This window comes from Podarcis gaigeae, assembly GCF_964106915.1.
Source record: "Podarcis gaigeae genome assembly, chromosome: 2".
Lineage (NCBI taxonomy): Eukaryota > Metazoa > Chordata > Lepidosauria > Squamata > Lacertidae > Podarcis > Podarcis gaigeae.
In genome coordinates, this window is record NC_139679.1 from 86120921 (window position 1) to 86136861 (window position 15941).

The 15941-nt window shown below is 44.1% G+C and overlaps 1 protein-coding gene across 7 annotated transcripts in view; it reads left to right on the forward strand.

Moving 5' to 3' along the window:
- Positions 1-13509, forward strand: part of MGLL (monoglyceride lipase) — a 158325-nt gene extending 144816 nt beyond the window's left edge. For all 7 annotated transcript variants that reach the window (XM_083727200.1, XM_083727199.1, XM_083727198.1 and 4 more), the window contains 3 exons: positions 6733-6948; positions 8253-11841; positions 12218-13509. In XM_083727200.1, coding sequence (XP_083583326.1) covers positions 6733-6948; positions 8253-8381 — 345 coding nt within the window. In that variant the 3' untranslated portion in view covers positions 8382-11841; positions 12218-13509. The remainder of the gene's footprint in view (positions 1-6732; positions 6949-8252; positions 11842-12217) is intronic.
- The last annotated feature ends 2432 nt before the right edge of the window (positions 13510-15941 follow it).

Sequence of the window (15941 nt, forward strand, 5' to 3'; positions counted from 1 at the left end):
GGAGAAAATTTAATCCAGCCTGAAATGACTTAATCCTCATATGTTTTGCATCAGTATTGTGAAGCAGGGAAAATTCATTCTGTCATTCTGTGTCCCTGTTCTTCATCTTAATATGGAAGCAAATGGGTTGACTGCATAGTTGCCATGATGCACCGGTGGTGGAGGCTGCCCAGTAGTCAACCTTGCATTTTGCAGTAGCTCTGTAGAAAAGCACCTCCGTGCTGCTTACAGACATTTCCTGAAGCACAGGATGCAAACCTGCAGCTGCAGCCGCTAGTAAAACCAGAGATGTCCACAGCAGCTTTAGCATCAAAACAGTAACAAATAAAAATGTTCTTTAAAGGAGAACACAGTCATGGGCATACAGGGAGGGGGGAATGAATGTAAGCAGAGCCTGACAAAGGATTGCTAGATGGGGTTGTAGTTCATAGTAAAGATCAACTGAACTGACAGGAAATGGCACTCTGGGATTTTGAAAAAATCAGGAGACTGAATGTTAGTGAACGCACTTTCCTACCAGCTCAGATTTCTCTCAGATGCACTGTAAATATACTGAATGCTACTAACTCGCTAGGTAAGCTGCATTGCAATGATTAATACATGCTGATGGAGCTCTCACTCTGGAAATGCTAAGAAGGTGTCTGACAGCAAAGTGCCAACAAGATGCCAGCAATGCAGCAAGCTTAAAATGCTTCTTAGCACATCCAGCCTGTTGTAGTCAACATAGTCAACAACACTTGTACTTAACAGAGAGGTCCACACATAGCAGCTTAAATGAGGATTGGGTGTATGTGGCTAAGTAATTGAGCACATGGTCTGCATTAATGGTCTCAGATTCAATCTTTGGTATCTTTCATTGAAGAGTCCATGAGCCAGACTGCATGCTAAATTTCCTGTGTTTCTGGGCTTTTCAGTACAGGGATGTTTTAACTTAAATTGCTGGCACAGGGGCTGCAACATACCTGTAGCTTGCATAGTAAAAAAAAAATTAAAATGCTCTTATTGAAATGTATGGGATGGTCCATGCCCCCCCCCCCCGCAAATTACAGATACACAGGGGCAATAATCCAGATCAGAACCACAGCAGGTGGCAAAGGGTTAAAGCCTTCCAAATCCCCAGCAATTGGTGTAGAAAACAAATAAAATACTTAAAGGCATAGCTACATAGTGAGTGTAACTTGTAGTTTGCCCTTCTGATAACAGATCTGGCTAGGAAAGATCCCTGCCTGAGAGAGCCTGGAGAGCCATTATCAGTCAGGCTAGACAATATTTGACTAGGAAGAAACAATGGGCCATCTCTTCAGAAGGCAGCTTTTGGCAAGTGTTCATGGAAGTCATCCAATCCTTACAGTACACATGTGCAATGTATTGGATCTGTGCTAGCAGTAGCAGCTCACATGGAGCAGTGTTGTTGTGTAGCCACCCTCCCAACACTGGCACAGCATACCTGAACAGTGCTGGGGCTAGGAAGGGCAATGGTGTGGGTAGGACTGTGCAGATGTTGGATTGGCTCTACCAGTAAGGCCATGCAGTCCTGCCCCAGCACCGCCCAGTTAACCTGTAGCAACACTGGTGTTGGCCAGGCAACTCTGTGATGCTGTTCCACCACACTGACCACTACTGCTTAACAAATGGCTTTGGAACCAGGAACGCCTCTTTGATTGATGTCGTCATACATTACAAATACCTAGCAATTTGAAAATATTGTCTAGTCTGCTGAGATTAGATTTCTTCTGAAACATTACCTATAAAAGTTTGGACAGTTTCTCTCTCCCTCTCTCTCTCTCTCTCTCTCTCTCTCTCTCTCTCTCTAACACACACACACACACACACACACACACACACACACACACTCACACACGGAGCAGTCCCCAGTTTCTTAGTTCCACCTACACTCAGAATCTACTAAATACGAATTTCGAATCTGCTGGGAACAGCATGGGAATTTGTCTTATATGCACATGAGACTGTATCAGATTAAAAGCCCATCCAGGACTTTCTAGGGCCTCTTTCTGCACAAGTGTGCTCAAGACACACCTCCCGACACCTATAGGGTGTGTGTATTAGGACCCACCCTATTGTTGTGGCTATAGTTTGTTTTAAAACGTTTTTGATGCTGTATTCAGTTGTTGTAACCCAACTTGGGAACTTATGGTGAAGGGCAGATGATAAATTGAAATAATAGTAGTAGCAGTAGCAATAACAGAGCCCAGCGATGCAAAAATGCCCAAGGTGAGTCACAGCTGATCTCTGACTCCAAAGTTTGTCCGTCTCTGCTATGTGCACCAGAACTTCCAAGCAATTTGAATACATTGCCGTGTCTGCTGACATTGGGTTACTTTTGAAAAATGACCTATCTGTAGTTTGACAGAAATAAATCCCCAGCATTTTAGTGTCATCTACACTCAAAACCTGCAGAATACAAGTTTAGATTGTACTGGGAACAGCCACTATTTACATGCTGCACGTATTCATCTGCCAGACCAATTTCTAGTCTCTATAAATATCATTGGGATGTCCTCCAAGAATTTCCTGACTTGTTTGTGTTCATAGCAGTTTGGTTTTGCAAACCAGGAACTGAAATGTAAATGGTGGATTTGAGACATTTGGATCAAAAATGTTTTCTTGCTTGTTAAATCTGATGCAAAACTCCAGATGTGTTGCGGTGCAATTTCAAAAGAAAGCAAGGCTGTCACCATAATCTAAAATGTGTTTGATGCAAAGGCTGTGTTGCTATAGGTTTATACTGGGGGGGGGGGGGCTTGCCTGCCTTAAAAACCAATAGCCCCTGAATCTAGTTGAACAATCCCTATTGGTCCCATATTATAATGTGCATCTCCATCTACATTAAGATACATCCACCTGGTTCAGTGGACCTGAGTGATCATTACAAAGCAGATGGGACTTCAGAATCCAACCTTCTCCCACACACCAGTCTTCCCCTCCCAATCTCTGAAAAGGTCATTAAACCAAATTTTAGGGCTGAAGAACTGTATCAGGAAAGGATCAGGATATTAGGAGGAATTCAACATAGTGCTAAGGAGATCACTCCGTTGGTGCAAGCATTTGTGCTTACCTGATGAAGAAAGCGCTCCCCCTGCACCCCGTTCTGGGGGGTTCCCCTGGCCACCACCCCCGAGATGGGGGAAGCCCCGTTTCACTAGCAGTAAGTAGTGGTTTCACTAACAGGACTGGTTAGATGAACCCAGGCAATAGTTTCTGTGCTGGAAACTTGGGAGGGGGTTGCAAGCATCATGATTACTCTGCAGTATCAAAGCAACTCTCAATGTTCCAGTGATGTCTATTGTGTTTTCTTCTTGGTTTTGCTTTACTGTACTTACTTAACCGCTTTTCTACCATAGTTTTGGTTTTTTTATTTCTTTTCATTTATATCCTGCCCTGCCTCCCAAAGGAGCCCAGGGAGGCAAGCACATCCACAGTTGTTGTTGTTTTTAAAAAAGAAGCATCCTAAAACAGTTAAAAACGGTTTCAATTAAAAAGACAGTTGTGGTTAAAACATTTATTTCTTCCAGTGACCTCAGGGTTGCTAGGGACAGTATTTTTCAGTCACTGAATGCCTGGATAACGTTTTCAAATAAGTGCATGTTTATCTTACCACTTACATCAAAGATTAATTTAGTGATAACATGTTGTGGGATTGCCACTGATTACATGCTAGAAAGGGCACATTCTTTTCCCTGAATCACAGAGCAAATTCAAGAGCCAGCAGCATATTACTACTGCTGTTATTGCGTCATTTTATAGCTGCATTTTTTTTTAAAAAAAGCATGAGGTTTTCATAAAATTAGTATAATTTACTATATGTTTTAGGAACTTGTTTGTTCATTATGCATTTGAAAATGTGTTTGGAAATAGGATATTATATCCAAATTTTGCATGGTGGCTTCTGATATCGAGCAACAGGTTTTTGTCTATGGTTGGTCACCATTTTGACTCAAGATGCCAATCCAGGGCTTGTGGTTTCTTGCTCCTGTCAAGGCACTGCCAGGAGTGAGGGAGGAGTATAATGGAAGGGGGGTGTTGAGCAGCCTAGAGTAGCACACAGCTTGTTTGTGTTAACAGCTAAACTTTAACTATGGTTTTATTTAGTGGATGGGTGAATTATTACATTTGTATCCCACGATTCCTTTAAGGAGCTCAAGGTGGTATACATAGTTCTCCCCCTCCCATTTTATCCTCACAACAACCTTGTGAGGTAGGTTAGGAGGTATGACTGTGATTGGCCCAAGGTGAGCTTCACAGCCGAGTGGGGATTTCAACCAGGTCTGACACTTTAAGCACTACACTGCACTGGTTTAAGGTCGTGTGTGCACCACACCTTTGACTCCATCCTGTTTACTAACATTAGAAGGAAAACACAAGCGTTTAAGGGAAACTGACAGGCATTGAGGTGCATCCATTTTGGGATGAATCACCTCTGCCCATTCTTCCTCTATCCTTTCATGGAGATATGCCCCATTCTACATGGTCACATCAGCTGCCCTGGTCACTAACATCCCAGCAAAAGTTGGTTAGTTTTTTTTAAAAAAAAACACCTCTCTCCTGCATTAGGATTAAAAAATAAAAAATCAGCACAAAACAAGGTTAGGAAGAAGAAACAAAGAAAATCCCATTAGGCTATTTCCTGGCATTTGTGGCTTTGTATATGAGGGTGGCGAAGGTGGTACGTCATATGAATTTATCTACATTATTTTATTCTGTAGGAAGAGGACGTCTGTCACTCCGCCCACCCACTCCTTTGTGATTTTTCTTCCCCCAATAATTCTTTATCTGTTGCTTTTTCGTCGGGGAAGCAGCTTGAGGCTGGGCTGCCTGCACGTGGTGCTGTGTCACAGCACCAAACAAACAACTTGGCAGCTTTTAGTCTGCAGCCAGTTGCTAAGTAGCCGGAGCAACCCAGCACTTTTCTTTAAATTGGAGGAGAAAAGTCAAATTGGCCCGGGTGAAAATGTCAGAGCACACCCAGGTGCTGAGAAAGGGAGTTGGAAAAATTGCATGAACTCGCCTCAGTTGTTCCGTTAGCCGTCTCTTTTCTTCTTCTCTGAAAGCACATTGAACAGGAAGCCAGACCTTTCTAAAGCAAGGTTTCTTCTGAGCAGAAATGGGAGGAGGACAGTGAAGAAGCAGGGTTTAGGGGTCAGCAAACACTTTGTCAGAACCTGGGGGCGGGGGCAGGGAGGAATGAACGAATTCCTATGCCCCACAAATAACCCAGATATGCATTTTAAATAAAAGGACACATTCTACTCATGTAAAAACATGCTGATTCCCGGACTGTCCCTGAGCCAGATTGGACCGGATTCAGCCCCCTGGCCTTAGTTTGCCTACCCATGGTTTAGATAAAGGCAAGGGAAGAAATGCCTTTATTCATACTTGCCTACTTATTTAGAGTGGACTGTTTGCAACCAAGTTATCCCATTGGTGCAGGGACTTAGGGACTTCCACCTGCACAGAAGGATTTCCTTTTCCTCTTCTCTTCCCCCGTCCAGGCAAACAAAATCTGTTCTGGGTTTCCCCACAACCTTCCCTCGTACCCTTTAGGCAAAGGGACACAACCCAGCGTTTCTAAGAAAAACATTTCTGTAGGAGAAATAGAGGCACAGGATGACTGTGCCCCACATTTATCCAACAACACTTTTGCACCCAAGCTGTGTTTCAGTATTTGACTAGAAAGCATATCTGCCTTCAAAAAAATCAAAGCAACCACCCCAAACCAAGAAGAAACTGAACTTCTGGCACAAGCAGCATCTCCCATGAGTATTGAGCAAAGTCCATTTCAGAAAAACCATGTTATCTGCTGTTCATACTTACTCTTTACACAGCCACGGAGATAAGCACTGCCAGGCAGTTTCCAGTGGCCTGAACCCTCAGGAGGGTGCACCACGTACCCCACATGCTGGCTCCAGCCACCCTGCTCCTCTCATTGCTGGTCCACTGGTTTTCCTTTGCCCAGTGCTTAAGCCCAGGTGGCTGTGGCTGGCGGCCGCCATTTTAATTCCCCCACAATGCTTTTGGGGCCCCAAGACTGTGCTGCTTTGGAGCAATAGTACATAGAGCTCCAGAGGCATTGTGGGGGAATTAAAACGATAGATGGTAGCATTTGCTGGCTAAACTGGCTTTTATTTTTTGCTGCTGCTGTGTCTGCCTTCTATTGTCCAGGGAAGAGAAGGGCCCCCTGCTGTGCCAAGGGCCACTACAGGGAGTGGGGGCAGCAGGAGCCCCACCAGACCCAGTGGTGGCCCTCTTCTTCCCCTCTACTGTAATGAGATGGAATGGCTGATACCAACTGAGGGAAGAAGGAGCTAATCTCCCAGCAGAGTCCATGGAATTCTGTGATGAGTCAAAAGAGAAAGGAGGTTGATGCTCTCTTATTGTTAATATAATTGATGTATCACTATGTCCTGCTTAATTTTGAAATATTTTGGAATTGAGATGCTCATTGATACTTTGTGTTGATTTTTCAAAAAATGAATTGTATTGTTTTTGTTGCTGTATATTATGACCTGCTTTGAACGTGGTTTTCTGTAGAAGGCAGCATACAAATTAAAACCTCTCATGTGACTGCGGTCAAAACTGAGAACCTTTGCGGAGGCTTCACCACATGAGAATAGGGTGTCTGTACATTAAAATGTGCTGCCTTTAAAGCAAGTATCCGTTGAGGAGTTGGTTAAGACATAAAATGTTCATTCAATGTCCCTTTTATTTCAACAGGTTGACTCTTACACCACAGACCCGCTGGTTTACCATGGCGGCATGAAAGTCTCCTTCGTCATCCAGTTGCTGAATGCCATTGCCAAAATAGAGCGTGCGCTCCCCAAACTGACTCTTCCCCTGCTGGTGCTCCATGGTTCACCTGACAAACTCTGCGATATCAAAGGCTCTTATTTGCTGATGGATACAGCACCAAGCCAGGATAAAACTCTCAAGGTTATCTTGGCTTTTTTTTTTTGTAGGATTAAGGGATCGGTGTTTACTGCTTGGCAGTTCGATTGGGCTCCTTTCTGACTGATGTAAGGCACTGTAGAGGAAAACCTCACCTGGGGGAGAGGCCTGTGACAACTTCTCTATCTTCCACAGGGTAAAATGAGTTAAATTCTGGGGCAATACTTAAGTAGGCCTAAGCACACTTATTTGGAAATAAATACCACTGGACGGCACCCAGCTAACTTAGAGTAGACCTGCTAAAATTAATGAACCCAGTTAGCCGTGTCCATTAATTTCACTGGGTCTATTCTGAGTAGGGTGAACATTCTATTGATTTCAGCCAAAAAACAAGGACGTTAACATGAAGAGGTAGCAATTAGTACAACAGGCTAGCCAGCTCTCCCTTGATGCTGTTAGTAATGGGAAGCATGTGCAGAAAAACAAAAACGGGGAGTGCAATACCTACTAGGATTTCACAAGCATAAAATATTTAAATTACACTTAATTTTTATTCATTCGATGTTTGAGTGAACATCTGCTCTAGCAATAGGAGAATAAACAAAAAAGAGGGATAGAATGTATTTTTATCAGGTGTTGATGAGCAGCTTGAAACAAGCTGCCTTTTCGAGCCATTTTGAAGTATTTATGAAGAATTACAGTGCATGCAGTGTAGTTTTGTACAAAAGGGATGGTGCATGCTGAAATTCGGCACCTGCTTTCAATCCATGGTTACAAACAGTAGTTATGATAGTTGAACAAGGGAGAGATGTGGGGCTTCTTTTTCAATCTCTGTTTGGTTTTGTGACGCTAGCATTACCACTCTGTGTGCATCAGAGCATTAGAGGAAAGATGACTTGTTAAAGTGCTAGTCTAAAGTGCAGTTCTATTTTAGCAGGCCACAGACGGCCACAGTTGCTTGCAGGATGCGAGGGGGTTATTGTAAGCTTGTGGAGTTCATTCATATGCTACACAGTGCAATCCTAACCCCCACCCTTGCTGTTGATGGTGGCGAGAGCAGAGGTTTAGGATGGCACATAGTGTCCTCTTCTCTGGACCTCCACTGACAGAGAGGAGTTGTGGGTGCCAGTGGTGGTGGGTTATCCTTTGCCCTGGCAGACAGGAAGCTACCACTGTCAGTAGGCAGCAGAAAGCCCCCAAATTGGTTGTTTTGATACATGGTGCCAACATCTTTGGGTCCATTGGGTCGTTTTCAACTAAGTTTTACTCAGACAAGACCCGTTGAAATTGATGTGTCTGCATAGCTATGGTTTTGTGCCTTTAACTGTTCTTGTTTCTTCTCTTTGCAGGTGTATGATGAGGCTTACCATGCCCTCCACAAAGAGCTTCCTGAGGTGACTGCATCTGTCCTTAAGGAAATACAGTCGTGGATTAGTCAGAAACTCTCAGCAGCTGCTGAAGAAGCCCGTCACTCTTAAAGAAAAGCTGGCTTGAGACCTTCTTAAATGGTTGTTGGGCTATTCCGGGAAGATATTTTTCCCTTTTCTGTTTTTTACAACCTCTTTTCGGGGGCAAAAATGTTTCTCTTAAAGGGACTCCTGAAACACGTTATTTTTAAACAGACATTTCCTGTGGTGTTGTGGGGAGGGGGGTTGCCACGCAGCCGTTTAAAGGGCGCTTTCTTCCCAGGAGAAAGAGCTATGGGAATGTTGTATCAGTACAGACTTCCCGGCTGGGGGTGCTGCTTTAATGGACTTCCTTGAATCCCCCCTCAAAGCCCACAACACTCTCTAAACATGTTCTTTCTTGTCCAGGGAGTTCCTGAGGTGCTGAGGTATTTTTTTCCATTTTTTAATATTGCAATAATCTTCGGAATGTTTTAAAAAATAATTGGCATCTTCCATGTCATTCAGTTTCTACTCTTGCCAGGTGGCAATTCCTCCCTCCTCTACTTCCAAGGCTACAGAACAAACCCAAAGGGAAACGTTGTTTATCAGATGGAGATGGAGCTAGGAAGGAAGTTAGGCTGCTGGCGGAGTCTCTTCCTGTGTGAATTCAGGCCATGACTGTGTTTAGATTTAGGGTCAGGCCAGGCGAAAGGGCCTCTCAGCCCTCAGGGCTTCGAGAACAAGGAAGAGTCCAGCAGACCACAGGAACAGCGCAGGCAGCACTCTAGATGTAGCGCTGTTTAGTGATCAGCCCCCAAAATGACGCCACTGAGGAACAGGACTAACAGAAAAGTCTACAAGCCTTAAGGCGTAGACTCTTAAGCACACAAAAGAGATGCTGATGATGTTACTTCTGCTTCCAGAAACCAAATCCTTCTTCTGTGCAAGAACTGTAATCTGTAAATACGCGTAGGGGCTGCTTTTCTTGTTATTTGTGTTAACTGATAACTTAAGGTGTAAAGTCAAAAGTTATATTTAAAGAAAAATATTAAAGATAATATATAATGTCTCTATAGGTCATTCAGAGGTATCTAGAGGAGGAGGAGGAGGAGGAACAGAGTATAGAATGAAGGCAGGGGATGTCACTTCTGCAACGTGTGTCCCTTTAGGGGATTTCCAGGCAGCACAAGTTTAACTCTGCCATGTTGCAATATGAATGCAATTGCCACTTGGAAACCAGGAAGTAGCCACCCGTTGCTTTTCCACAGTTCTCACACTCCTATTTCTCCTTTTAATTAGGATGGGCCAGGCAGAAACAACTTGCCTTTGGGGTAGGGTAGTGTTTGTCTCCCTATTCTTTTATTCTATCCATTGTTGGAAGGAAATAAGGGGAAGGAGGGAAAGAAAGAAGCCAAAGTAATGGAAGAGTCGGGGACAGGAGGCGATTGTAAAAGTTACTGGATTCTCAGAGTCCGTGGTACATGGGGGCCCTGGAAGCTTGACTAGGGCTATACTTACTTGAGGAGGGGAAAATGGGCAGTGCTAAGAATTAAAAAAAGCCACCTGTTGGGTGAAAGTGCTTGTTGCATATGAGGAAGATATTGACGAGGGGTGAGGAAATGGATAAAATGGGCTGTTTATGGTACGCATCTCTAAGGGAGGGGATTTGAGAGCAAGATAGTTATGTGGAATCTCTTAACCGCAACAACTTTGGGGTATTAGCTTTCACTGAGACTAGCTGCTTGGCCAGCCCAGACACATCTGCACCAGGAAAATATGAAGGAGCAGCCCATGGCTAGTCAAAAACATGCCACCTAGCTATGAAACAGTGCTTTCAGGCAGCCCAAAATTGCCATGTTTGTTGAAAGTCTGTGTAAAAGTGCCCCCCTCCACCCTAACCAATGTGAGGATGAGGTGCCTGCCAACTTTGCTTTGCAGCAGAATTCTTCTATTTACTACAATTTCCCCCTCTAGAATAACGCAGTTAGCACTGCTGAGCTAGTCTCCTGTTAAAGTGACGTGGAAAGAGAATCAGTTTAAAAGTTTTCCATTGGGTGCCTACCATGATCTTTCTACAAGAGTGCCAGTCCTGCTTTTTCCATGCATTTCTGCTCTAGAGGTGTATGGATAGTGGATAGGACTTTATATAATAGATGCCCAGCAGGAGTTTGAACTCTTTTCACCTGCTGGTCTTTCAGCTTTGCACTGGGGGCGAACAACACAGCATTCCCCACTGTTGAGATTTTTCAGCTGGACCAGTAGTCTGTATTGCAAAACCACCCAGATTATGACAGTTTCACTTCCCACCTCCAAAGCCAGTTCCTTTTGGGAACTGTGAAAGAGAACTTTGTGTAATAACAAACAGCCCCCGAATCTAACTTTAATTAGCTCTGATCTGTTCTCTAATAAGGGTGTGAGTGGCAGAAGCTTAACACATCACAAGACCTCAGCCATAGGAGCACTGTAGGAGTAACAGTCGCCTGGTTTGCACAGACTTTTGCAACTCCTAGCAGTTCATCCAGATTTTTTTTAAAAGCCCCTTTTGTTATAGAATTAACTGTGACCATCTCAGGGTGCTTAAAATTTCCTTTGACAGGCCCCGGATTAATTATTGGTTGCAGATTTTATCAGTCATTTCACATCACAGAGGACTTGCCCTACCATAAGAGCTCAGCTGACTGAACCAGTGCAGCTGTAGTTGTGGCCTGTGGGTTACTAAAATGGAGACTGGGCTACGGGAGAACAGCGTGCTTGCCGTTGCATATGGGTGGTGGGAATTACTTCAGCTGCAAAAGCCCAGTGAATTAGATACAATATTGTTCTCTTCTGGCTTCATAAGAGGCTTCTTTCCCCGTTCCACGAGCTGAGGGAACAGGCAATATTGCAAGGGTGGTGACTAGCTAAGGTGAATGCCCTTGCATTTATAAGCCTTAAAAAAAAAATCAGGTAAGCTGCATGGATAAGCAGCAGTTGGCACAGAAGTAAAAGCACTCAAAATGCATATTGCACATTAAAACGGCAATCAAGGTGGAGAGTATTCCAAAGATGTGCATGTTAGCTTAATTCTTCACCTATTCAGATCAACTGGGAGTTTAGCCACAGTGTGAGAAATCTAGGTCAATGCTGGCTGCCTTGGAGGAGAAGTGCTTTTTCGCATTTAACTCCTACACACATGAGCACTGCTGGCCTCTATTGTATACATGCCCAAAAGAGGTTCTAAGTTCAGTGCCTTTGAATAAATTTGTCCAGAGAAAGCCTGCTGTAACTCCTGAGCTTTGAAGCAATAGATAGAGTTAGAACAGACTTCCCCAGCCTGGTGCCCTCCAGATGTTTTGAACTATAGTCCCCATCCCCCTGACCATTGCCAGTGGTGGCTGGGACTGGCAGTAGTAGCTGTGATCTTCAGGATCACAGGTTGGAGACAAATGGATTGGAAACCATATTCAACTGTCATGCATAGGTTTGAAAAACCACACTTGATGGGAAAGTGATAGCTACTGTTTGTTCATTTTGCTAAGGACTATGCATTTGGGGATATGCAACCTGGAGAGTGGGACACAGGTGGCGCTGTGGGTTAAAGCCTCAGCGCCTAGGACTTGCTGATCGAAAGGTCGGCGGTTCGAATCCCTGTGGCGGGGTGCGCTCCTGCTGCTCGGTCCCAGCGCCTGCCAACCTAGCAGTTCGAAAGCACCTCCGGGTGCAAGTAGATAAATAGGGACTGCTTACCAGCGGGAAGGTAAACGGCGTTTCCGTGTGTGGCTCTGGCTCGCCAGATGCAGCTTTGTCACGCTGGCCACGTGACCCGGAAGTGTCTCCGGACAGCGCTGGCCCCTGGCCTCTTAAGTGAGATGGGCGCACAACCCCAGAGTCTGTCAAGACTGGCCCGTACGGGCAGGGGTACCTTTACCTTTACCTTTAACCTGGAGAGTGAGCTAGGGAGGTTATGTTCCTTTAAGAGCAAATAGAAGCTGGCCACCTTCGCATAGGCCTGTTGAGCTTCCATCTGCCATGGAGCTTTTAAAAGAATAGAACTAACTGCTTATGTATTGCTTTGAAAAAGAGGGAGGGGCAATTTAAATAATACTCATTTGCTAGCTGTTGGGGAATTCGAAAAAAGACTTATATTCCTGCTGGGTAGAATAAACAACAATTCATAAACTGAATTGTGCTGGATCAACACCAGTGAAGGCTCTAAAACAAAAAATCATTTCTGCTGTAGTTAAACCTGTCAAGTCTAAGCTTGCTTATCCTGGGGATGTTGGACTTCTGCAGTGTTCTAAAGAAAGTAACTTGGTGAGCAACCACAGCTGGCAGCGAGGGGCAGCGTTTGGATTGTTGCAGGAAAACAAGGGCAGAGCCACAGGCTGCATTATGGCCATAGCTGTGGCCTCTTGCACCTGCCCTGAGAAAAAAGAGAGAGATTGTAGTGGTGATCTTCAGGAGCCTGCCTTGTAATCAACATTAAACCAGCTGAAGCTCCTTGGGGCTGCCCTACCTCAGGCCTGCACAACTTGTGACCCACCAAACTGACTACAACCTTGCCTGTAGCCTGCAAAGTCTTCTGCTTTTACAATCCTAGACATGCGGCAGAAGTGGGAGTCTTACAGAGTTTCAGACATTGGTGAGTGAGCTGTTATTCAGCTTGGCAGGTAACAAATTGCACAGGCCTGCCCTACCTTAAAATCACAAACTAGAGTTCACCAGAAGCATCTACAATTTTAACTTGTTTGATGCATGCAGTTTCTGGAGAGCAAAGTTCTCCAGAACTTGTATCAGCTTCCAGACTGCTGTGCTGGGGACCAATGGAGTTTCCCCCTCTTTGAGAACTTAGTTCCTTTATGACAGAGCAATAGTTGTGTGTAACTAATGTATATAACCGCCATCATATGCACCGGACGTGGCATGACAACCAGCCTTCCCATAACATGTCTGGCACAACGTTTTATAATGAGCCTGCTCTTTTTATATCAGTCACCTTGCCACTTTGATGACATTATCTTACCAAGATAACTTATTTTTCCAAGTAATTCCTGTGCCACTGTTTCTGCTCGTTTCATTTGTGCTCCAACTCACACAGTACTAGACACTCAACATACATACACACTTGAAATGCCTGTATTTACAGCGAGGAGAATGTGTACAACTTAGATTCTTTTGAGAGAAAAAGAAAAATAATATGTATATGAACACTAATAATAAAGATATGTTTTTTTGAGTATGGCATGATTGAGAGCATTTGTACCTACCCAATTATATCAAGAGCTGCCAAGGTGTTTGGTTGTTGCTCTTTTGTAAACAACAACAGTGCTTTTACCCAGTTAATATTTGATAAATAGACCAGGGATCTCGTTAACCAAAGGGGAGTAACTCAGGGACATTCTGCAAATGATAATTCAAGTCTTTACCACACTCTAAAGACTGGGGCCTTTGGGAATGCAAACCCAGGTTAGAACAGGATATACTAGCACGTGCTCATTCTCTTTGTTGATGGCACTGGATTGTGTCAGCGAGGGCTTTTTGTCTTCCCAGCAGTTTAGAGCCATTTTGAAGTGCAGGCTGGGAACACCACATGGGTGAAGACTCTAGCGTACACTTTCACATGGTTGAAAAGAAAGAGCATGGGCACAAAGAATAAATGCTAAAATGCCATTGATTGCTCATGTAAATGTTTACTCATTTTCCCCTTGTGGGCTTCCCACAGGCGTCTGATTGGCCACTGTGAGAACAGAATGCTGGAGTAGATGGGCCAGCAGACTCTTCTAAGCTTATTAGAGCTCCCATGTCTCCAATATGGCGCCTTCATTGAGTATACCTGCCTAGCTTCCGCTCCTTCACTTTGCACCATCACTTCAACCTCTGTCCAGCTTCTGAAATGCACGTACACTTCCCGTGATACTTCTTTGCTCTTAAATGCAGGTGTTCTTAAGCCATTTCATTCCCAGCCTAAGTGAACAAGGCCCACAGTACACCAGAGCATAGAATCCCAATTATATCCTTTTAAGCTGTTTTAGGGCCTCTCCAAATGGATTTTTTTTTTAATGTGTATTCTGCAACGTCACTGGTGAATTAAATAGTGGTGGATTTATACTGAACCACCCACACATTCCACTTTTTTTTTTACTTTGCTGTACTGAATTATTGCCTTTGGGAGGGGCACTATAAAGCACAACAAAAGTGGGACAAAACAACCACAACTCTTGAACATTATGGAAAGTTACGAGCATTATGGAAAGTATCAGTAATTCAGCAGGAAACCACGGGACATCCTCCCAATTACAAAGCAATATGTCCACTCCAAAACTTTTCCAGGCACAAACTGTGGAAAAAAAGATCACGTATAACCATCCCAATACTAGTATTTGCACAGATCCATCATGAATGCACATTAAAAATGACATCTAGAGAGGCCCTTAGGAGGCTTCTTGCAATCTACATCCTTGGAAACGCTGAACCTCAAACAGCTAATAAAACCTGTTACCAATAAGAGATGCAAGATAGAATCCCCTTTGCCCCCCTGCTGTGCTAGGGACCCTCGCCCTTAATACCTAATGTTTATTTTTGCTAGCATTGGCTGACGCTCGCTTTTAAATATCTCAGCCAGCCATCATATATCTTCAGTAACAAAGGCAACCACCTGTGCTCTAAGAAAATCTCATCATCTGCCACATTTTTGCATCTGCTATCTCCTATCAGGAATCCATCCTAATTTATTTTTTTCTGGGGTTGTTGAGCTGGGAGGCTGCCAGCCAAGTGTTTTCAGAGAGAGCTTCAAGCTGCCAAGGCAACAGTTCAGTTCCACTGTAAGGTGAAGGGGGGGAGGGGAACTGGAATATCCAAGCAAATTAATTGGGTGGGGTTTTATGACAAGTAGACAGCAGAATGCAAGCATAGCTAGAAGATCTAGCCAAGCCTGCAGGAGGCAACATTTAGAGCAAATGGTGCTTGTGGGTTTTAACTATTTCTCTGTACTCTGAAGGTTTAGTACTTCATAAGTAGGTGTGAGAGACTCATCATTTTGCATGCTGCTCAGGGCAGATGAAAGTCTACTACAGCCAGATATTGGGACACTTGCTTCTGCTGTGAAGCCTGGACACGCACTTTCCTCTGGTGGAATTAATGCAAGGAAGCAGGGAACAATTTGGGGAAATATTGGGGGAGTGAGTTTTGGAGGCCTGTGGGGATGAGATCCAGGTGTCTAAACATATAGCAACAGCTTCACTGCACTGTCAGTCAATCTGCAAGAATGAAGCCAGCTTGCTGGCAAGCAGCAAGAACGCATCTTTTCTCTTGAGAGCCAACAAGTATGGGATGCAGTACCTGGTTACTGCTGCACCTGGGCAAAAGGCGACAAGCTTGCAAACAATGGTGAGCAGAGGTGTCTCAATGTACAAACTGGAACTGTGGGCTTGTCCACATTACTTAGTCCAAGTCAAACTTGATTTGACCAGTGGCTAACCTGCTGTGTCCACCCTGAAAGCATCTCAGGCTCCTGATACTGTAATGATGTACAAGTTTACAAAGCTATGACTATGTAAGCTCTGACTTCAGGCCAACTTTTGAACAGGAGGAAGAATTCTAGCCTCATACATTACAAATCCATGAACTTTTCCTACTTAAACACCTTCTGTCTGTTTTGGACTATCTGTACTC